General features: G+C 42.7%; 1 protein-coding gene across 1 annotated transcript in view; it reads right to left on the bottom strand.

The window, feature by feature from the left end:
• Nucleotides 1–18,918, bottom strand: part of sdccag8 (SHH signaling and ciliogenesis regulator sdccag8) — a 416,860-nt gene that overhangs the window by 308,069 nt on the left and 89,873 nt on the right. The window contains exon 11 of the mRNA XM_078557369.1: nt 8,784–8,918. Within this exon, the coding sequence (XP_078413495.1) occupies nt 8,784–8,918 (135 nt within the window). The remainder of the gene's footprint in view (nt 1–8,783; nt 8,919–18,918) is intronic.

The raw sequence follows: 18,918 nt of genomic DNA, 5'->3' as shown, positions 1-18,918 counted from the left end.
TAAGGGGGTGGAAGATACCTGTGCGCGAGTTCTTTTAAATGTGCGGTGGCCATTGCACACCTGCTACCACACAGGCAAGAGTAAAACACTCAAGATTATTATAGCGCAGGACTCTCTCTAAGACAGCCATTGCATAATATACAGAGCCGAAGTAATTTTGTCAAGTTTTATACAACTTTGAACTCTTCTGAAAATGCCGGCTATTATTTGGTCATGTGACAGGAAGTAGATACAGTGTGTGCAATAAAAGTCCACAGTTCAAACACATGACATGAAGGGACCAGTGACTCATGTAAAAAAAACAGTTCTATTTACTATGATATTGAACCTTGCTCACCTGCTTACAATAGTGCTGACTTAAGAAATATTACATCAGCCACTCATCCCACCCCCACCTCGTTCAAAATATTTGCCGAATATTAATAATTGGGCAAAGTCGAATTACTGGAGTAAAAGAATTTGCTCTGCACAGCAGCATTTCTATCAAGACAATCCTGTTGGGAAATTTACGTACCTGAGAATGATCATGGATACTGTCAGTGGATAATTAGCCTTTGGAAATTTAAATGTCAAATGTATTGGCTCGATTATATTTTTAGGCCCACAATGCAACATGCAAAAAAAAAAAGTCAAGTAGTATGCATGCGAGCTTAAAGCACTCATTTGCTGAAGTGCAGTAAGCATCTTTTGCCTTCTCTGTAGTACGTGATGTTTGGCCCTCTAGTGGTTGCTCACAGGGCAAACATACAAATCATATTAAAACGGTTTCAGGGGCAAGTTGTTTGTCATAATAAAGAGAGTTTTGTAATATTTCTGTAACACATTCACACTTATTTGTCAGGGAATATAATAAAATTAATAGTAGTCTTGAAAGCTTTCATTACTGGTGAAAAATTTACTCCACGGCAAATGAAGACTCAAGGTCATTAATCACAGCTGGCGCTCACTAAAATATTAATATCAGTGCATCTAAAAGGCAGTGTAAGTTGGGTTTCTACAGAGCTTAATATAGCTATAATGACCTATTTATGATGCAATATTCCATCTAACTTGCCATGCAGATTATTGGAGAAAATTGGAAGACTTTGAAATATTTATAACTACCAAAAAAATGTAGAACATTTTGAATTTTTAAATATAAAGAAAGTACTTCTCACTTTTACATTTAATTTCTTGCTTCCAATCTAGTCAACTCTAGAGTGGTCAGATCATCAGTAAAAAGGGCTCTAACCATTTCCAACTATAACCTGGAGATGCCACAACTGCAGGAGTAATGATACATTATTATTCATCCTTCAGGCTTCGCAGCATGCTCAGGCACCTCAAGGATGTGGTTACTTAGACAAACAAAAAGCATCAGTCATGAATGCGGCCCAGAATACACCAAAGACAAAAGGCATAGCACGGATATCATCAGCAAACACAAAAGAAATCATCTCTGCCCATCATTTCTCAAATGGCAATTGTCAGCTCAAGAGGGAAAATGTGAAGTGCATAATTACGATATGCTAACTACAAAGCAGGAACAATGAAAATCAAATGGAAGGTGGGTGGGGGGGGGGGGGGGGGAAGTTGTTTGGAGAAGGAATATTTCAAAAGTGATCTAGAATATTTTAATCAACACTAAATTTTTGAAGTTCTGTGACAGTTTTAGCTCACTGAGGTGTTGTACTGTTCAATGCTTGGATTAGTGCATGTGTGGCAAGCAGCATTGCAAAGTACTTCAGATGGCCAGTTATTTCCAGGCACAGTGAAAGTATGGTTTTCAGCTTAATTATTGGCATGAGCTGAGAATGTGAAGAGGGATAGTAAATTGAAATTGAGTTTTAATGAAAGTCATGACCTGAAACATTAACTTTGTTTCTCTCTCCACAGATGCTGGCAGACCTACTGTGTATTTCCAGCATTTTTCATGTTTATTTATTATAGTAAACTGGAAGATGTGGGGAATATTCAGTTATTCATGTGGTAAAATCAATAAGCTTTGAAGGTTATTTGCAGTCGTAGCTTACTTGTTTTATTTTGAAAGGAACCCAGAGTGCTTCCCTTCCCTACTAAATCCATCATCACCACTCGTTCTCTCCCTCAACTGTAGCTCACTGCATCCAATGAGAATCTTAGCCATTTAAACCAGCTTTAAGCCTGAAACTTTCCACTAGCTTTCAGCTGGCATGCTGACAAAGATACTAGAAATGACCTTATATCTCATGGATTAGAGAAATCAGACATGGTTCATGCTTCTGATTACTAACTAGCAACTCCTGCAATAGGGCTCAGGTGAGGACAGGGTTGGGCATGGCTATAACATGTAGTTTAAAAAGAAATGTGACAGTGAGCATTAATAACTTGGTTGTTTAAAAGGAAACAGAGGATGAATCAGTGTTGCTTGGATTGGAAACAGAGAAGACCAGAGGAGCAATGCTGGGTCCACTTTCATTCTTGTTAATTATAAATTATTTGGACTTGGATATATGAAACACTAAAGTTAGCAAAATGGACAGACCAATGGCAAATGCAATTTAATGAGAATTAAGTGTGAGATAATAGAATATGGGAGAATAAAGAAAGAATGGTAGTGGGCAGGTGGATAAAGCAATGAAGAAGGGAAAATAGAATTTTGGATTTTGTAAATAGGTCAATGAATGCAAAAGTGGAAAAGCAATAAGAATTTATTCAAAACATTGATTAGGCTAGTACCGTGCGCTATAATGGGGCAGCTAATTAAATTTAACTGCTCTCCTAGTTTCCCTGCATTCCCACATTTAGCTTCCTATAATTAGAAACAGGTTTGTCCAACCCCCAGCCCATGGGCTAGAACTGACCCGCCAAGCCTCTATATTTGGCCCGTGGAGCCACTGTTCAAACTACAGCTACGTTCAATTAAAGATTCTGCAAGGAGCTGCTCTTCCAATCACAGGCTATTTCTCTCCTACGTTTACTGCTGATAGGTTCACCAACTTTGGGAGAGAAAACAGTCTCTGATTGGAGGAGGATTGAGCAGTAGGAGGAGTTGTCGCTTCTCTTTGTTTCCACAGTGCGTGCACTCTCTGCTTTTGGCTGCGCTCACTTGCTCTCCGGTGCAGGCAGTGGCCCCCAAAAGGAGCCCAGGGGTCAAGATGACCGAGAGGGCAGGGGAGGCCACTTGGGACAGCAGAGTCAAAGCAACCGTGTCCACCAGGCTCCCCGCCCACCCGGGGCAGCTGGTGTCCCAGGCAGGGATGAGTGAGGAAGCTCATCTCTTCATAGCTTGAATACCTCCCAGTGATATGTCCAAACCTCCCAGGTCTGTGTGAGGGAGTGAGTCTGTGAGAGTGAGTCTGAGTGAGCGAACCTGAGTGAGCCTGAGGGAGTGAGCAAGCGAGTGTACTAATCTGATGTGTAATATACCTTTAAGACAAATGTTGTAATGTAAGATCACATGATCTTAATACCCAATAGCAGAGTAGTGTGAGCTACCTCTGTGAGAGTCTTGAGTTAGACACTGAAGAGTGAAAACAGAAGTTTGAGTTGTGAGCACGTAAGTGTAGCTGCCGAGTTTTGTTTGTAAATAAACAGAATGTGTTTATTCTAACAGCAATCTACTAATGTTCTTTGTCTCTGTACCAACTCTGTTGGCCCGAAACAAGCATGCAACCTGGATCCTTTAGCCCCCAACAAACCAAGGGCACTGGATCCAACAAACTGGCGACAAGAGTAAAAGCATAGAAAAGTATGGAAAAAACAAGGTAAAAAGCGAGAAAGAACGAAGGAAATCAGAAGAACCAAAATCCCTTGCATGGTAGTTGTAAGTAAAAGAAAATTTCCTTCTTGATCATTGAAGTAATCCCTTCAGAGCATGCTGCAATTTGGAAGAGTGGAGCCTTTTGATCCAACCTCAGGCGGCTGGTCTGGTCTCAGTCGAACGACATTGCGGTGGAGGAGAAGAGGCACCACATCCTTCTGTCTACGTGTATAAGACAGACATATAGACTAATTCGAAATCTGTTGGCACCCAGTGCCCCAGATTTGAAAAGTTTTGGTGACTTAGTGAACCTCGGAAAGAATCATTACCAGCCCAAGCCGTCAGTGACGATGCAACAGTTTAAATTTAACTCAAGAAATAGAGCTGTGGGGGAGACAGTTGCTTGTTATGTGGCAAATCTGAAACAATTAACTGAATATTGCGAGTTTGGTACATGTATCAATGATATACTTAGAGATTGTTTGGTGTGTGGCATAAACATAAATGTGATTCAGAAGAGATTATTGGCTAAAACAAATTTAGATTTTCAGAAGGTATTGGAAATCGCTCTGGCAATGGAAGGTGCAGTGCGAGACTCAGAAGCCATAGAAGGAGCGCACAATGGCGCTGCCTCCATGTTGGGCAGGGAGCCTCAACCAAAAAGAAAGCGAAAGTGCAGAGCTTTACTCAGAAGCAGAAAATAGCCACTGCTGGCAGACAAATTAAAAGAGGTAACTTAGCAGCAAATGGCATAATAGGAACAGAGATGGAAGCAGACAACCTTGTAATGAACCCAGTTTAAAAAGATTGAATGTTTCTTCTGCCATCAAAATGGACACCTCATGAGACATTGTAAAGATAGAATAGTGCAGACTTTCAGACAAAAGCAAAAACCCAATGAGATAAACAGCATTGAAAAGCCTGAAGGAATAGATTCTGATATCTATTCATTAGATAATTTAAAGGTAGGAAGAACAGAGCCTCTGTAACCACGAGAGTGAACGAGAAGCCTATCAGAATGGAGATAGATACTGGTGCAGCCACTATGGCGATTGGTGAGCATACTTTTGAATACCTGAATCATGGAGAACGTAAGCTGAATTTAGAAGAAACTGATGACAAATTAAAAACTTACATGGGAGAAGACATACAAATCAAGGACGTATATAAAGTCACAGCACACTACGGAGGTCAAACAGTGAAATTACCCTTGATGATGGTAGCAGGCAGAGGGCCAGGTGTACTAGGATGAAACTGGCTGGGGGAAGTCAACCTTGGCTTGTCACAGAGATTCCAAAAGAAAAGTGAAAACCTGCCGAAAGACCTTCACACACTGCCAGTTTCCCTCCTGTGTAAGTATGTACCTCTGGAAAAGCATGAAGAGAAACAGAAAAAGTTCTGTACTCTTCTAAGTAAATTGAAGGATGAAGTGGCAGCGAAGACATGACAATGCTTAATTTTCCAGGAGGCAGTACACCAATGCAAAAAAGCGATGGAAGAGCTGAAAAAACGTGAAACCAAAGAGGCTATAGAGACAAAAGCCACAGAATTTTTTATGAAGCAGACAGATGGTGAAATTCTGGAAAACTCTACCATTGAATTCACTCAAATTGAGCTTACATCTGAGATTAGACTGGCCAATATGGAAGTCGAAAAGGCAGCCAAGAATCAAGTCAGTGTCAGAAAGAAGAATGCCCATTGAAAGAAGAGACAGAAGCACAAACAGTACCATTGATCTTGGCAGCGTATGAGTATACTTTTATTCATAGACTTGGAGGTCAAATTGCAGATGCAGATACACGCAGTCGTTTACCCTTGCAAGTAAAAGATGAGGATGTTCCAATTCCTCAGGAATTCTTTTTGTTACTGAACTTCCTGGACTCATCACCGATACGCGCAAGACAAATTAAAGATTGGACAACTGAGACCCAGTCTTATCTAAAGTGAGAATTCAAGTTCTTCATGGTTGGTCACAAAAACAAGAATCTGATTAAATGAAACCGTATTTTCAGAGAAGATATGAGATAACCAGCCAAGAAGGTATTTTACTGTGGGGAACTCGAGTGATTGTTCCTCCAAAAGGACGAAAGCCATTGTTATCTGAACTTCACAGTGCACATCCTGGAATTTCCAAAATGAAGCTATATGTGGTGGCCAGGAATGGATGGAGAAATAGAAAACTTAGATGTTGTATGCAGTGTCAACAAGTATAAAAATTACCTGCAACAGCTCCGTTACGCCCCTGGGAGTGGCCAGGAAAACCAAGGGTACGAGTACACATCAACTATGTGGAATCTTATATGGGAACAATGTTTCTACTTATCATAGACACTCATTCAAAATGGATGGACATATATGAAGTGAGGTCACCCACATCTTCCGCTACAATAGACAAACTACGACAAAGTTTCGCAATTAATGGACTACCTGAAGTGCTAATATCAGATAATGGAACAGTATTCATGAGCCCCGAACTTAACTGATTTACAAGCCTCAATGGTATTGTTCATGTGAAAACATCTCCATACCATCCTTCTTCAAATGTACTCGCCAGAGAGCAGTTCAGACATTCAAATCTGGTATGAAGAAATTGTCTGAAGATTCAATAGCGACTAAGTTAGCATGCTTTCTTTTCCATTATAGAACCATCCCTCATACGACAACAGCTGTCACACCTGCGGAATTGTTGATGAAGCGCCATCTCTGATCGAGACTGAGCCTAATTATGCCAAACTTGGGGCGAAGGTAGAAAGAAGGCAGGAAAGTCGGAAAATGGGACATGATTGTCACAGTAGGGACAGAAAATTTAGTGTAGGAGAGAAGGTATTTGTGAAAAATTTTAGAGGACGACCAGCATGGTTGTTTGGTGAAATAAATGCTGTAACGGGACCTCTTTCCTACCACATGAAAGTCGAAGATCGAGTAATAAGGAGACATGTGGATCATATAAGAAGAGGAGAAACCAAATATCCAGAAATGATTCCACCAGTGTTTGAGACTGAATCAAAATCTCCTGTGGAAAGAACGCAACCGAGAACAAATGTGTTTGAAGGGCTGACTATACCTGAAAGAGTCGAAGAAACAGATTTACAGGTACCTACTGGAAAACCAGATGCTCAGATGACTCCAGTAACGGAAGTTCCAAATCAAACTTCAGAAGCTGTAGAGCTGAGACGTTCTACAGGCATAAGGAAACCCCCAGAGAGACTGACTTTGTAAATTATTGAGTTATGTAAATAATTTGATATATTGAAAAAATTGTAAAATGTATTTTTCAGTAAAGGGTGAGGGATGTGGTAATCTGATGTGTAATATACCTTTAAGATAAGTGTTGTAATGTAAGATCATATGATCTTAATACGCAACAGCAGAGTAGCGCAGGCTACCTCTGTGAGAGAATCTTGAGTTAGACACTGAGGAGTGAAGACTGAATTTTGAATTGTGAGCACACAAGTGTAGCTGCTGAGTTTCGTTTGTAAATAAACAGCATGTGTTTATTCTAACAACAATCTACTGATGTTCTCTGTCTCTGTACCAACTCAGTCACCCTGAAACAAGTATACAACCCGGACACTTTAGCCCCCAACAAACCAAGGGCACTGGATCCAACAGTGGGTTCGGGTAAGTGACCGAGTCCAGGTGAGTGACCAAGTCCAGGTGAGCTTGGATGAATGAGTGAGCCTGGGTGAATGAGCGGGTGAGAGCAAGAACCCTGAGACTGGAGTGAGCCAAGGACACACACAGCCAGCCCTCCTCCCCCTCCCTCCCCAAAAACCTATCCACAAAGCAGGCCAGGAGAGAGGGAAAACCCAGGTTGAAAGGCAACCCACTTCCGACACACGTTTTGTATGAATTCTGCCAAGGCCAGCATGGAGTGCATGCCATCAGAGGCGAATGCAAGGTCAGTGTTAGTTAAACTCAACTCCTTAGCTCGGCCCTGGTCCCTACACCTTCCCCGGTGACCAGGATTTGGGGCCAAGTCTGTCTCTTTCCAGCACTGTTTCTTAAACAAAAAGGCAAAAGAGGTTTTATTGGTTAACTCTGCTGCTTTGGCACTTTATAATGGCCATTTTTATTAAATGCATTTTCTTTAAAATCATCAATTTATGGTTTGACATTGATTTTTCTTTGAAATTAATGTTTAATATTGTGCCAAACTTATTCGTGAAAAGGTTCAACAAGCTTGATTAAAACCTACTCATTCTTTCCTCCCTTATCATGGTATGCATTTCCTCACTACAGAGGACTGGTACACAAATAAAATACACTGATAGTTCCACGATCCAAAAGCTGCATGGGACCACATGAGAAACTATGGCCCAGAACTTCCGTGGAATGGCAATCACCATTGGATTGCAACTCTGCACCTTTTTACTTACCTTATTCTGAAGCTGTGCATTTCTTATCCAGACTCAGGACCCGCGGGAAGTGAGGCCACGTCCCCTTTTTACGGCAGAAGCTGCTGTAAACTGGATAAGTTTAAAAGTCCCAGCCACTTTGACAGGACAGAAGGTAAGTGTGTAAGGTACGTGAGTAGGATGGTCAGGTGGTCAGGGAGGTAGTCAGGGGTGTGTGGTCGTGACGGGATTGTGGGATGTAGTTGGGGTGGTAGTCGGGTGCAGGATGTGCTTACGTCAGGACTTCCGATGGGACCCGTGTGTTTCTTTTGGGATATCTCCAGCTTCCGACTATCTGGAGACCGAAAGATCTAAGCCTATATTAAGATTTGCACCAACTGACCTCAATGGGAGGACAAAGGGAAGCATATAGACCAGCTTTAACTCATTCCTAAATTTGAAAGACATCATTTGAAAATACGTTTCTTTACGTGAATGCATATCAAGTAAAATACATGTTGGATCTGGTGCTTTACAGAAGAGAAACAGCAGGCAATGCAATTCACTTTGTTACGTTCTATGAGTCTGCTCCCTAAGGGAAAATGATTGTGAAAGGGAATGACCCCACAATTTGCACAGCATAAATTTACAAACATGCACACTTATCACAGTCTAACATCATAAGATTATTTTGTGCCCTGTTTGGATAATTATCGATTTTGTACCTTATTGATCCCCATCTCATGATTTATTAACTTGTTCTGAGCTTCTTCCAATTGGTTGCACGCTGAATCCCTTTCTCTCACTAGCCTTTGCAATTGACCTTCAAGACGAGCAACGTTTTCTGACAAACAGGTCACCTGCAAAGAAACAGGATATCATGAAATGTTAGAAATATTCAGCAGGTCTGGCAGCAGTTGTGGGGAAAGAAAACCTTCTGTCAGGACTCAATCTTCTCTTACAGCAGTATTTACCAATACGATAGCCAAATCAAGAATTTGAATTAACACATGGCTAATTGTACTTCCCATTGGTAAATAAAACAAATAATAGACACCAACACCACTATGAATAATTTGCAATTATATAGCACCTTTAATGCAATAAAACATCCCAAGGTACTTCACAGGGGCATTAAAGCAAAATTTGACACTGAGCCACATAATGATAAATAACGAAGGATAAGTGACAAAAACTCTGATCAAACTAGTTGGTTTTAAGGAACATCTTAAAAGAGATAGAGAAATGCAAAAGTTCAGGAATGAAGTTCCAGAGCTTAGAGCAGGGATTTACAAACTGTGGATCGCGGCCCCACTACGAGATTTTGTGGTTCAGAGCTCTGAGGCAGCAACGGCAGTCATGGAGCCTGGATTGAGTTTTGACAGTTGCGAAGCCCTTAAAATGTTAGTGCTTTTTTTCTGTCAGTGGGTGCAGCTTAATCGCCTGTTCTCTAAGGCCTGTTGCTGCTCCAACCACAGCCTGTAAAAGGGTGTTTCTTTGTTTCTTTCAAGGCAAATCCAGCAGTTTTACTTCCCCCTGCCCCCTCCCTGGTTAGCAACTCTCACCACCGCCTCCCCAAGTCAACCTCCACCACACTCAAAAGGCCTCTAACCACCTCATCCCTGTTCAACAACATCCACCTGTTCAACAATTCACAGCCCTGGCCCAATCAACAGCTCTCAAACCCTCCTCCCACCACCCCCAACAATTTCACTGTGGGATCACATGAAGCCTGAGGCATTAAAATGGAGCCACATCAGGAAAATGTTTGGGAAGCAATGGCTTAGGTCCTTGGTAGCTGAAGGCACGGCCATGGGTATGGTGAAGTGATTAAAATCAGGGTGCTCAAGAGGATAGAACTAGTGGAGCGCAGATATCTCAAAGAGTTGTAGGTCTGGAGGAGATTACAGAGGGATGGGGTGGACAGGATCATGGGGGAACTTGGAAACAAGAATGAGAACTTTAAATTGGAGGGAACCAATGTCAGATGTTGAGGACAAGTGTGAAGGGTGAATGGGTCTTGGTGTGAGTTAGGACATGAGCAACAAAGTTTTGGATTACTGACCAGACTTCTGTCAATTTGAGCTAGTGTGTTAAGTGTCAAGTCTAGAGGTAAAAAGGGCATGGATGAGGGTTTCAGCAGCAGATGAGCTAAGGCAGGGGCAGAGTCAGACAATATTATAGAGGGTGAAATAGGCTGTTTTAGAGATGGAGTGACTATGTGGTCAGAAGCTCATCTCAGGGTCAAATATGACACTAAGATTACGAACAGTCTGATATAGCCTCAGATAGTTGCCAGGGAGAGGTGTAGAATTGGTGTCTATGGAACGGAGTTTGTAGCAGGGACCGAAGGCAATGGCTTTAGTCTTCCCAATGTTTAATTGGAGAAAATTTGTGCTTGCCCGGGACTGGATGTTTGGCAAATCAATCTTTGTTGAGTACGTGATCTCATTACTTAATATTTGCACGCCATATGCATGGGTACTTGAGTCATTTTGCACATTTGTTGCAAGAACAGTAAGATGAACAGCAGAGTGTTTAATGATTTTTTTACTGGCTCTCCTTCAGTTGTCAAGATTTTTTTTAGAGTCAGGATATTTTTTGTATAATGTTTATAGGTAGCTGGTGATGCTTCTTTCCCCAGGTCCAGTGATTCCACTGTTGAAGAAGCAGCCCGCCACTTCTGTTTAAGAATCAGCCTGCATTAAAATCTATTGCATCTATTAAAATCTATTGAGCCATTCTACAATACATGCAGGCTATTTCTATAACCAAGTTCTTGGAAAAGTCGGCGGGGGAGCAAAGACCCAAAACGGCAGGTTTATCTGTTCCTCAAAATATGTTACAAAAATTTGTTCCTGCCTTCCAGGAAGAAATAAGATAATTATTTAGAAGCTGCCTTTAATTTTTCTTCTTCATTAAAAGTTGTCAGATGCCATCTAAAGACCAAAGTAATCTAGCGTATATAGCTCAAAAACTACTATACTTGCATCCCCAAATAATCCCATGAAGTTTCTGAAAACCGTGCTCACTATTTAAAGGGGTCTGCAATCTTTAGATTTAAAAAAATACATTTCTTTTCTCCTTTCGTAGATATTTAGAAGCCTCACCTCCACTTCACCAATTATAAATATAAGCCTAATAATCTTAAGTCCCTAATGAATATTGCTGACTGAAACAAAAATAAACATCCAGTTGAAGTACAACCAAATCCCTAACTAGAAGTACTATAACAGCTGAAAAACAGTCACTCTGTGTCAAAAAACTGTCTACCTAGGGAGCCCTGGCTAGTACTCTTCCTCTAGTAAACACTACGATGATATAATTACTGTACAGACATGACCTAACATTAGACATCCCCTGGGAAAAAAAGAACCAAACTAAGTGGAGACTCCTGTTGTGAACTCTCCAGCAACTTGCTCATACATCAATAGCAATCAAAATCTGGCAAGCAGCCCTGCAGACAATTAGAGCCAGATTTATGGCATAACAAATAGATCAGGGAGAAGGAAAGTCGGAATTCCTGATTGAATTGACTATATTTCACTGTAGAGTTGGCAAACAAAAGTCCTTTCCAAGCGTTTTCTCATGGGTTGAGAGCAGTATGATGTCCTCAAATGATTTCATGTTCACCTTGGATCCTCAATCAGGACAGGAAGAATCTCTGAAATTGGTCTGGGAGGGCAAAGCTAATGGGTACCATACGTTTAATATATAACAAGGTGTGACTGGTTCAAGATTTGGACAATTTGGAGTTTGTGGAGGGAAGTGTTCAGTGTAGAATAAAGGGTTAACTCTAATGATAGCTACTGAGCATGTGTGTAAGGAGCTATGTCATAGCGATGTCACTCACTGAGAGAAGATGAATGTGAAACACCTCAGAGTAGCTCTAGCTATGTCTTGGACTTACTTAACCTTTGTAAATGCTAGCATGTAAATAAATGTCTTTGAACAAAAGCCCATTGCCTCCAGCAAGATCTATTCTAGAGCAAGAAGCCAATGAACCCAGACTTAAGCCCACAATAACAGACAGTGGCAGCAGTGACTATACCCACTGAGGAAAACTTCCCTTAAAATACTTCAAGGGAAACCCAGCAGTACAGAGCAGCAGTGAAGGACTTTGAGGCCAACCCAGCAACCACATGGGAGATGACCAAATAATGAAAGCACCCCAGCGACTGACAAGACAAGCAGCGCAGGAAAAGAAAACTCTGACCTAGGGTGAGAAATGATTGCTACTTTGCCTCTACCAGAATCCTTTCAAAATACAGAAGGCCCCCAGACAGGCTGAGCAATGACAAAATTGGCCAAGAAATATTACCCAGTACCGCAATGTGTCAAGCCTTGTGAGTAAATGAGTAAAGAGAACAAAGATCAAGTTAGCACTTTGTTATACGCTGTTGGGAGCATAGCAGACAACAAGCTGGCCAGACAGGGGATGCACAAAGAGGCAGCCTCCTATGATGATGTCATTGGAGCCTTGACTCATACTTCAGTTTTCATAAAAATATGATAGAGGGGGCAAATTTAATCACCACAGTCAAAAACAGGGTGAATGGATTGATTCATTGATCGATGAGTTGCACCACCTAGCCAAAAACTGAGAGTATGGAACACTAAAAGACGACCTGATCAGAGATAGAGCAGTCATTGGCTTTTAGATGAGTATCCCTCTGATTCTGACAATCTCAGGAAGATTTAAATTTAAGCAAAGCTGTACAACTGGCCAGACAGAGCAAAGAGCAGAGGCAGAATAAGGCTTTTGTCACAGATCATGGGAAATTTCCCATGAACAACCTGATGAAGTTGTTTAATTTGTGGGCTGTAACACCAAAAGTGTAGCGAGGCAGCAACCAGGGGAACACCCTAAAAGATGCTAACTGCCATTTTCTGATGTCCCTACTGTGGCAGGAAAAAGGTCCACAGGTGGGAAGAATACCCTGCTCAAACTGCGCACTGCCATGGCACTGGCAAGTTAGGCCATTTTAAAGTGATCTGCCATTCCAGGAAATCTGTATTTACCAGGCAGGAGGAGAAATCTGTTAAAGGAACATCCATTCAAGAAATTCAAGACCTTTACAACTAGGAAAGCACCTTCCGAGAAGAAATAAAGGAGAACAAAAAAAAGTATTGAGTGCTGACAGTGATATAAATGGGCATCTGACCGAATTCAAGCTAGACACAGGAACTGGTGTGTCAATGTCATCTGACAGAATTTCAAGGCTGACTAAATTGACATTACAGTGGTCCTTTGTTCAACTTCAAGGTCCAGGAGGTGTCAGCTGTGGCTCAGTTCATAGCACCCTCGCCTTTGAATCAGAGGGTTGTGGGTTCATGTCCCACTCCCGGAAACCAAGAACTGTGATTGTACTCAAAAGAGTTACAATCTGTGACTGTTGATAACTCGAAAGAGTTTCAAGGTCCAGGGGCAATCAAGTTCAAGGCCAGCTAGAAACAACACTAAAATACAAAGATAGCAAAATTTTTGAAATATTGTACGTTATCAGGAATCAAGAATGCTCTTTCTTGACCAAAAAGTTTGCAAAGCTCTGAACCTGTTTTTAAATATTGGTGAAGTCAATGTAAAAACACAAAGTAATGAATTTAAGAGGGAATTCCCCACACATTTTAAAAGGCTTGGATAAGCTGAAGACCGTGTATCACATTACACTTAAGAAAGATGCTAAACCCATTTGTCTATTCACACCAAGGAAGACCCCACACCCACTTCTGAAAAGAGTCAGGTGTGAGACAGAGGCGTTGCTGCAACAAAGGGTAATTTCACCAGTCACCAAACCAACCAACTGGGGCTCTGGTACAGTACCAGCCCCAAAGCCTAATGGCTCAACTCGAATCTGCATTGATCTGACACACCTCAACACGGCCATGGGAAGAAAAATAGTAGATGAGAACTTGGGTCAATCTTGCAAAAACCACAATCTTCGCCAGACTTGATGTCAACAATGGATTCTGGCAGTTACCGTTGGATCAGGAATCAAAACTCCTAACTACCTTCATTATGCCCTTTGGATGGTACTGCTTTAACTGTCTGCCGTTTGGCATCACTTCGGCCCCCTGAAATATTCCAAAGGACAATGTCCAATATACTGCAGGACATGGAAGGCGTTGTATGCCACATAGATGGTATCTTGATCCATAGGTCGACAAAACAGGAACACGACAAACGGGTCAGGGAAGTCTTAGTAACACTGCAAGAGGCTGGCTTGCCCTCAATAGCAAATGTTAGTTTTCTAGGTCCATGATGAAGTTCCTAGGGCAACTTGGATTACCCCAGACCCACGAAAACAAAGGCAATATAGGAATTCCTACCACCTAGAAACATAACAGAGCTACATAGGTTTATGGGCATGGTTAATCAGCTAGGTAATTTCCTGCCTCATTTAGCCCAAATAAATGAACTCCTGAGACATTTTTTTTTTTAACAACAGGACTAGGCTTGGTGCTGGACTGAGCATCAGCAGTCATTCGAACAACTCAAAGTGATGCTAACATCCCCAGAGGTCCTAGCCACTATGACCCTAAACTTCCCATGATTTTGGCAGCTAATGCATCTGCAATGGGACTAGGAGCAGTACTATTCCAGGTCCAAAGTGATGGCAAAAGAAGACTTGTTTATTGCGTATCCAGGTCATTAACCGAGGTTGAACAGTGTTACGCAGTTATAGAAAAGGACGTCCTCACAGAGGCTTGGGCATGTGAAGAAATCTGTGTTTATGTATAGGACCTATGGTATCAATCTTAAACTAATCAAAAGCTATTGTTGAGCACAAAATAAATTGCAAAGATGCCACCCAGGATTCAGCGATTTGAACTGAGACTCGGGCGGTATGTCGCTATTACCAAGTATATACAGGGTAAATATCAGAGTAAGGCTGATACACTGTCCAGGATGTTGTGATGGTGTTGGTGACAGAACGTGTTAAGGAAGTCTTCATAGTCTTCTGTATGTAAATAGAAAGTCCTTATTAACTACTTTGTAACTATTTACATATATACAGTAAAGGGCACAGGCAAGGAGCTATTTCCATGTCTAAATCTTAACACATCTCTGGCCAACACCACACGTGACGTGCCTTCTTACATCACTGTGTGGGCAGTACTGTACTCAGTCCCACATTAACTCTGTATATACCAGACCCTTATACTATACCTCCCCCCAGACTTTATCACATGGATATAGAGTTACACTAGCTTACTTCATTGTTTACAAGTCTTATACATTGACATTATTACAACTTTAATTCTATTCCAACATTATTGCTGTTACAGTATTAGGATCAACAACATTTTCATTACCCCATCTCCCCTCTTCAAATTAAAAACTCAGGCAGTCTGGAGGCCTTATAAGCCTTCCACATCTCATTCACCGTTTTGTTGGAAGAGTGGCAGGCTCTGTTGGTTCTGATTCTTCTTGTTGGCTTGGAGGCTGGACTGGCATTTGGTTAGCTTCTTCAATAGTTCTCCATCATGCAATGGAGGAGCCTGTCTAAATGGAGGGCAGAGACAGATCCTGCTGCGTCTGATTGTGTCCTCTGGCATGCTAATCTGGTAGGACAGGGGTTATTCCTCCTTCTGTTAGAGGACTGTTCCTTGTCTCCAGAGTTGAGGGATCCAGATCCCGTCATCCTGCTGTAGCCGTGGCAAGTGTCTGATGCGGTGGCATCTGTTGTAAGACTGTAGGACAGCTCTCTTGCTTGTATGGCCTGGCAGTCCTTGGCTACCAAACCTGGCAGGAGTTTCTTCAGCAAGATCGGGAGTTGTGAATGAAGTTTCTTGCCCATCAGGAGCTCAAATGGGGCCAGGCCACACAATAAGGGGGTGGACCTGCAAGTGAGCAGTTAGGTGAGGAAGTCCTCGTTTTTCTTCAGCAGGGCTTTCACCGCACGAATCCCTCATTCCTCTTCAGCGTTCAACTGTGTGTATCTTGGGGAGCTGATACAGTAGCAGAAGCCGGCTATGGCTGCAAAGTACCAAAGCATTCGTTAGAGAATTGTGGGCCATCATCAGATATGAACTTATTCGGGGTGCCATGACTTGCAAACATCTCTGAAGTAGCCTGGAGTAGTCATCTATGACAATTAGGATGGATTTGCCATTGTAGACAAACAGGTCCGTGGCCAGCCTTTCCCATAGCCTGTTGAGGAATAGCATAGGAATGAGTGGTGCCCTTTGGTCCCGGTGATGCACACACAAACTTGGCAATTCATGATGGTTCCCTGTATTGCTTGGGGGATACCCAGCCAGAGACAATGGATTGAGACCATACCCGGCACTTCACGATGCCCAGATGATGCTGGTGCATCTTCTGAAGGACATCTGTCCACAGAGAGGCTGGAATAACCAAATGTACATCATAGACCAGGAGGTCATCTATGCCTGTGAAGTGGCTCTGCTGTTTGAACCACGTTTTGGCTATACTACTGCTTGGTCTTTGATGAGGCCACCCTTGTTGGCAGTGGGTGCGGATGCGGGCACACTCTTCATCGCAGGGCTGTTCTTGGCGAACCTGTTGGCACCTGGTTTGTGGTTGACGGCAGATGTCTGGTAGCGGTTTGGGAGTAGGCCTCCAGCTCAGCAACAAAGCTGTTGTCCTGTTTGGTCAGAAGGCCCACAGTGACTCTTGTAGAAGAGTATCTGCCGTCACCTGATTTTAACCCTGGACATAGATGGTCTTGTAGGCAAATCTCACGAGGCATAGGCGAAACCTCTGGATTCAAGTAGGCACCTTTATGAGCTACTTTTCATTTAACAAGGAGACCACTGGTTTATGGTATGTCTCGACTGTGACCACGCTGATGATGTCGTCAGAAAACTTCTCACAGCCCACGCAACTGCAAGAGCTTCCTTCTCGATGACAGTGTGTATCTGATTTCTGTGTCTGACAGCCCTCTGGAAGCTCCAATTGCTTCTGAAAGAGAACCTTCCTGAGGCCCCTGGATGAAGCATCATCCGCTATGGCGGTAGGCAGGGCTGGGGCGTAGTGGGCCAGAATTTTGGTGGAGAGCAACATCTCCTTGATGCGGGCAGCTCTTGCTGGGAATCTCAACAAGAAGCTTGGTCTTTCTTGAACAGGTGTCTCAACGGTTCCATGATTTGAAGCTTCACCAGCTGGTTCACCATCCCTTGGAGATACAGGAGGTCGGGGACAGAGGAAGGGGTGGGGAAGTTGGTGATCGCCTTGGTTATATGTGGGTCTGCTGTGATGCCTTTGTTGCTGATGATGTGGCCCAAGAACCAAATGGAGATTTTGGTAAACTCACATCTATTGTCCAGCATTCACCCTGCCTCTTGCAGTCGCTCCAAGGCTGCTGTGCACCTTTCATTGTGCTCTTCCACTATGACTCCGTGAACCAAGACATCATCTATATGGCAAATGACCCCCTAAAGGCCCTGCAGGATGTCTGACATCATGCATTGGAGTGTTTCTGGTGCCGACGTAACCCCAAAGGGCAGATGGTTGGAGCAAAATCTGTCAAAAGGGGTAATAAATGTAGTTAGGAGCCGGAGTCCTCAGATGAAAGCTGCCAGAACTGCTGTCAGCATCTAGTTTGGAAAACACTGTGTTCCTTGAAAGCTTAGCCAGGCTCTCATCCACTGAGATGGACCTCCTTGGCTACTGACTTGTTCAGTTGTGTGATGTCTATGCAGACATGGAGAGACCCATTTGGTTTTCAGACTGGCACCATCCCAGAGCACCATGCAGTAGGTTGTTTGACTGAGGAAACGATTCCCATGTTCACCATCTTGTCCAGCTACCTCTGTACTTACTCCATAAAGAGGGTGGGGGACCTATCGTGGATTGAAAATGCATACCAGCTTGATGTCACTCTTGAGCGTAATCTTGTAGGCATTTTTCAGGCAGCCCGGTGCCACGAAGAACTTCGGGAACTCTCGTGTGTATTCGGAGCGAGGCCCTTGCCAGTTGGCCTCATCAATCCATTGCAGAGGATTGCTTGGATCGTTTTGTCCTTTTACCTCAGAGTCACCTGCAGGATGCCCTTGACTGGAAGGCAGAGTCCTCCTGCTGCATTAAGTGAAGTGTCCATTGTTTGAAATTAGAGGTCCTTGTACCATGGTTCCTTGACTGACAGGACTGTGACGCTGGCACCCGAATCAAATTAAAAATTTTTTAGACGACAATTGACCATGATGTCAAACATTCCAAAATGAAGAACCACAATCTTTGATCTCACAAAAGAAACATGGCTGTGTCTCTTCTGAATTTTCGGTCTTGACCTGATGGGTTACCTTTGGGCTATCTGTGCGGTGCTGGGGTTTTGACTGGCAATGTCACTGGACAAGTAATCCAGGGGCCCAGGCTAATGCTCTGAGGACACGGGTTCAAGTCCCACCATGGCAGCTGGTGGAATTTAAATTCAGTTAATAAAATCTGGAATTAAAAAGCTAGTAATTGTGACCATGAAACTATCATCAATTGACGTAAAAATCCATCTGGTTCACTAACGTCCTTTAGGGAAGGGAATCTGCTATCCCTACCTGGTCTGGCCTGGTCGACAGACTCACAACGTGATTGACTCTTAACTACCCTCGGGAATGGCCTAGCAAGTCATTCAGAGCAAGGGATGGGCAACAAATGCTGGCCTTTCCAGTAACGCCCACATCCCCTGAAAGAATAACAAAAAATTGAGTAAGGAAGTGTGTTTACTTGTTACTCTTCTGATTTTTTATTTAAACCTGGAGCAATGCAGTATCTTTAAAATACTTTCCTCCAAAGACTACAATTTTGTGCCTGGTCTGGGTCTTGGGTGAGTCCCAGTAGAGTTGAAAGTATGGAATTGTGATTCATGTTGAAGATTTTTAAAGTGTGGGTACAACTTT

Source organism: Cetorhinus maximus, chromosome 14 (genome assembly GCF_964194155.1).
Source record: "Cetorhinus maximus chromosome 14, sCetMax3.hap1.1, whole genome shotgun sequence".
NCBI lineage: Eukaryota > Metazoa > Chordata > Chondrichthyes > Lamniformes > Cetorhinidae > Cetorhinus > Cetorhinus maximus.
This window is presented reverse-complemented; position numbering and strand designations above follow the sequence as displayed.